The sequence below is a fragment of the Penaeus japonicus genome, unplaced genomic scaffold (genome assembly GCF_977035675.1).
Source record: "Penaeus japonicus unplaced genomic scaffold, GWHDUDI00000001_assembly GWHDUDI00000008, whole genome shotgun sequence".
Lineage (NCBI taxonomy): Eukaryota > Metazoa > Arthropoda > Malacostraca > Decapoda > Penaeidae > Penaeus > Penaeus japonicus.
Window position 1 is genome coordinate 8,356,329 of NW_028234410.1, and position 5,000 is coordinate 8,361,328.

At 43.5% G+C, this 5,000-nt stretch overlaps 1 protein-coding gene across 2 annotated transcripts in view; it reads right to left on the reverse strand.

The window, feature by feature from the left end:
• Window positions 1-5,000, reverse strand: part of yki (Transcriptional coactivator yki) — a 175,672-nt gene that overhangs the window by 170,576 nt on the left and 96 nt on the right. For both annotated transcript variants that reach the window (XM_086539025.1, XM_043010515.2), the window contains exon 1: window positions 4,508-5,000. This exon is cut by the window's right edge and continues 96 nt beyond it. In XM_086539025.1, the coding sequence (XP_086395151.1) occupies window positions 4,508-5,000 (493 nt within the window). The remainder of the gene's footprint in view (window positions 1-4,507) is intronic.

A 5,000-nucleotide genomic window follows, 5' to 3' on the forward strand; every position in this document is an offset into this window, starting at 1 on the left:
AAAATGATAAAGCAAGAAAAACGGAACTATCTGGTGTAGTTCGTGGGGAAAATAATAAAGAAAAACAGGTGAATATATTATTTAAATAAATAATAAAAAAACACTATTAAAACTGTGGTCACTCTGATTTTAAAAGTCTGCAAACTCTTAAAATAATTCTGATAAAAAAGTCCCCCAAAATGGGGAAATAAAACTAAAATAACACTGATCTTTAAAACTAAATAAAAAAAAACGAGATAATTGTATTCCTTTTATTTAGAAATTTTGAGGTCACTTAGAGGTAAGAAAAAAAGTCTAAAAAAAGAGAATCATCGCAGACAGAATAAACAGACTGGTGTGGGGCCAAATAAGAATAAACTCGACCTCCCTCCCTTCTACACAAGCACCTACACAGAGCAATAACATCAATCAACGTCTTGCAAGGCGATAAGAAGCCATATTTACTTTGAAGAAAAAAATATCTTTGGGGATCATGAAATACGTCAACCCTTAAAACGTGCGTAATAAAAAAAAATACTGAAAATGTCATTGTAGAAAACTCAATGAAATATATAATCAACAACACGATCATAACATCAACAATAATGATATTATTATTATAATCTTTATTCATATTGTTGCTCATATGAATTGCAAAGAATATTTCCACAAGCGTGTTTTTTCTAATTTGTTTCAATTCTCTGCTATATCTCAAAAAATCACACAGACACACACACACACGCACAGACACACATACACACGCACACACACACACACACACACACACACACACACACACACTCACACTCACACTCACACTCACACTCACACTCACACTCACACTCACACTCACACTCACACTCACACTCACACTCACACTCACGCAAAAAAAAAACAATCACACGGCCAAACACAAACACAGACACATCTCCATTCCACAAACTCATTCTACTCTATGACCATTTTCACCAACCGCCCGCCTTTCCTCACGATATACATTATCATGTAACGCAAAACAAATAAAAAAAAAACATCATATCACTTCGTCTCCCAAATCTCAAAATTCCATCTCTTCTAATCACTCTATCTAACGCGGCCTCGCACACCTCGTAGAAATGAACCCTTCGCCTCCTGCAAGCGTCCTTCCGTTCCCCGGTGATCCCCGCTTGCATTTCGGTCTCTGGAATTCGCCTCGACAAGATGGAGTCGGCCGTGGCCAGGTAAAATTACACCCCCCTGCCCCTGCCCCCCACCCCCCACCCTGACCCTCCACACCCCCTAAAATCTTGACAAGAAAAAAATAAACATTCATTTCACCAAGTTCTTGATTCGTCTTTTCATATAAAACAAGGCGCCGTGATATCCCCACGCCTTTTAAAGACACCCAAGGAATATCCACAGGAGACAGGATAAATCCCGCCATGGACGTCCGCTTGAATTTATCCTTCTGGAATGCGTCAGATATGTGCGTGTAGGTAAGGGCGTAGGTGCGTGCAGGCCACACGAGGTGTAAACATGACAGACGAGGGTGTTCGCCGACACCCCGCATATATGGAACGTTCTTGTCGTCCTAGTTTTACTGTTTCGTCCCGATGCCATTTGTAGTTGTCCAACTGCTAAAAGTCAAAACGATATATTTTTTCTCCAATGAGGTATAACCTTCACCTTTGACGTAATCGGAAGTTCGATTTTCATTGCAAGACGCTCGGTAATATTTACCGATCATATTTAGCATTATCGAAACAGCAAAGCATACAGAGAACAAATAAAATTTCATTTTTAAAGCCGTAACTCAAAAATAACAGCGAGTTACAAGAAGCAACCGCGGTTTGTCACGGCGCATCATGTTAACCCATCATATGTTACCTGCACGATGGCCATTTCCTTGACAATAACAACAGCGAGTATATCTGCACTCATTATTGTTATTACATACAGTATGCATCTCCTTGTCAACCTGTGATTTATTCATATCTAATATTATCCATTGCGGGATACATTACAGATATTGTAGTGGGGGTACAGAAATAAAGAGAGAGAAAAAAAAAAACTTTCCTTATCTCTCATTCCACCCCTATCTATTCCCTCCTCTCATCTCGCCCCCTCTCTTCCCTTCATCCCAATCCCCTTCCCTCCCTCCCTCCATAGGTAAGGTTCGAAGGACCTGCAAACCATACAAGCGCGAGCATTATGGCCAGCGCAGTAGGTCCCGCTCTCAACCTGACGCCACTGAGGACTCGAAATATTTATCCCTCAGGAATGTTGATGTCCCCGGGAACGCGTGCGCGATCGCGAGGTTAGGGTGAGCGCATGTGCTGATGTGTACCCCCTTCCTCCATCTCCCCCATGCCGCCGTTACCCCCTTACCCTTGCCGGCAGTCACGCAACAAGTCTGTTCCTTCTCCTAAGAGTTTTCGATATGGCGGAGGAAATTCATGGCACACGCTCGTCAAAAATCGAATAACCGCGTCTACTTAAGACCGGATTAAAATCAGATCAGCTCTCAAATTCTACGATGTGACCTAGCATGACCCCCACCCCTGTCAACTGGGTTTGTAGCCTTCCTTTCCCGCCAAAACTTTAGGCAACCCCGCCGCCTACGCAAGCCTGGAGGGAGATGCCAGCGCGTGTTTTGCTGACATTCCTTATCCCAAAAAAGCGTAATGACACCGAATTTTAAATCGCACGGTCCATAAAAAACGCGGGTAAAATCACTATTTCAAAAACTATTAACTCCTTACGAAATTGTAATTAATCTTATATCCTACCTAAGAAAAGCACGATGTGTATTTGTAGGACAAATAGCGCTCAATGACAACTCCATACCGGAATACCACCACGTGTTATGTGAGGCAGAGTCTGAACTCGGTTGGAAATCTGCCTGTCTGGCTGGCAAAGTTGGAAAAAAAACTCTTCAGGATGAAACGCCATATTTAATTCACATATCCATTTGCATTACTATTCTTGGCAATGGTATCATTACTTTCTATTAGAGAGAAATACTAAATGGCAGGTGTATATCAATAACCATAGTACAATATGCTTTCCAACCATATTTCCAAAAATTTATAAAAGTACTGTAAGTCGAATATTGGTTGTTCATCATAACCAAAGACATTCTCACGCTCGAATTCAATGGCATCATGCAACAAAAGTATTCAAATATATATCTAAGTAAACAGAAAAAAAACAAGAATTCCTCCCCTTTCCATCAGTAAAAGTATACAAAGTACATATATGACCGAATGAAGTCTTAACATTAAGAAGTAGATTTTTAAACATCTCTATACCTTGTATATAAAGAATAAGAACCATAGTACGTGTCTGTCGAAGAGCCAAATCCAGCGCTGGGCAAATGCACAGCTTTACAATCAAAACGGTAAAGCTGGTGGAACCTGTCAAGTTTTTTTTTGTCCTCAGGTCAACGTACCCCAAGATATCCATAGAGCCTTCATATCTCTACCTCTCTTCTCTCTTTTCTCTCTCTCTCTCTCTCTCTCTCTCTCTCTCTCTCTCTCTCTCTCTCTCTCTCTCTCTCTCTCTCTCTCTCTCTCTCTCTCTCTCTCTCTCTCTATTTTACAGATATTCCTCAACCTAATCGCATCAACCACCTATATAAAAGTGAGGTCACAACCATCTACTAGATCGTCCGGGTCAACGCCATAATATACAGCATGAATGTCACCCATTGCAATATCACACAAAACCGCCCTGTATCGGCTATCTCCACTATCTTATCTAATCGCCATGAATCCTAGCCATCAACACCAAACACGAATTAGTCCCGTAAGCACCATCAACATCTGCTAACAACCATTTCCCTTTGAACTAGCTTAATCACTGACTTTACCTGTGTCACCTTCAACCCCCCTCCCCCCTTATAATCCACCCGCCCCAACCCCTCCCCTCTCTGCCCAAGGTCACAAAGGTCATCCTACTCACGACCTGACGGTGGGTTTGTTGCTACCTGGCGGACTGTGTGACCTCAGTTGACCTCAACTATAATAGCGAGGTCATCTCGTGGTCATACAGATCATTGAAAGGTAAAGATTTTGAAGATGAAAGTACCGCTTGTAATGACCTACACTGGGCGTTCGGACGGAGACAAAGCGAAGAGATATTCTTTAGGTTAACACGGATTCATTTATCAACAACTCCCAAAGTTTTGTTAGCATTCTCCCTCTATTGAAACCGATATGGGCCTAAAAGTAAATGACACCTTTCTCATTACTCCGGTAGGCGGAGCTCACCTTGGAGGATAAGCCTATACATATACGTAGGCCTATGACAAACTACACACGAATTCCTCGTTCTTCGGCGATACACGATGGGATGAAACAGGAGTTTAACACTAAAATTATGCTACATATACTGACATGCTACGTTTATTGCACAATGCCTGTTTTTGCTTGCTTCGTGCGTCCTGTGTATCTCTTATCCCTAGGCTGTTCCGTATGACTTTTTTTCTCACTAATACCTCTCATAGTCTAAAAGTAACGAAAAGAAAGGCAATATGCAATGTACTCACTTGAGGTAATATATTTGCCCCTCGGGAGTCCTCGCTTGCTCCCAGCCCGGAGGAAGACTCCCTATGTCATCGTTGAGGTCGTAACTCTGCTGCTTCAGGTGGGCAACCTGCTGCTGCTGTTGTTGCACAGCTAAGGTCTGTTGCAAGGTTGCTGGCGAAGAGTGGTGCCGGAAGTGCTGCGGGGCCGTGATGGGTGACATGGCACCCGACACTCTGAGGCCGCCCACGCCGCCCCCGCTGAAGGTAGAGTCCGCCGAGCCTTCCCTCGAGTGGGTGACGGTGGGCGCGGGGGACTGACGATGGGCGGGGGGCGTGAAGAAAGACGCGGGCAGGTTGCGCATCTTGAAGGGCTTCTGCAAGGGCACTTGGCTAGAGGGCTTCAGCACTACCTCGAACAGCGCCTGAAGCTCGCTGTCACTGTCAGCACGCACATGGACGATCTGGTTACCCCTTTGCTCCATAGAGAGCGAATCATCCTTGTTCGAGCTGGCCA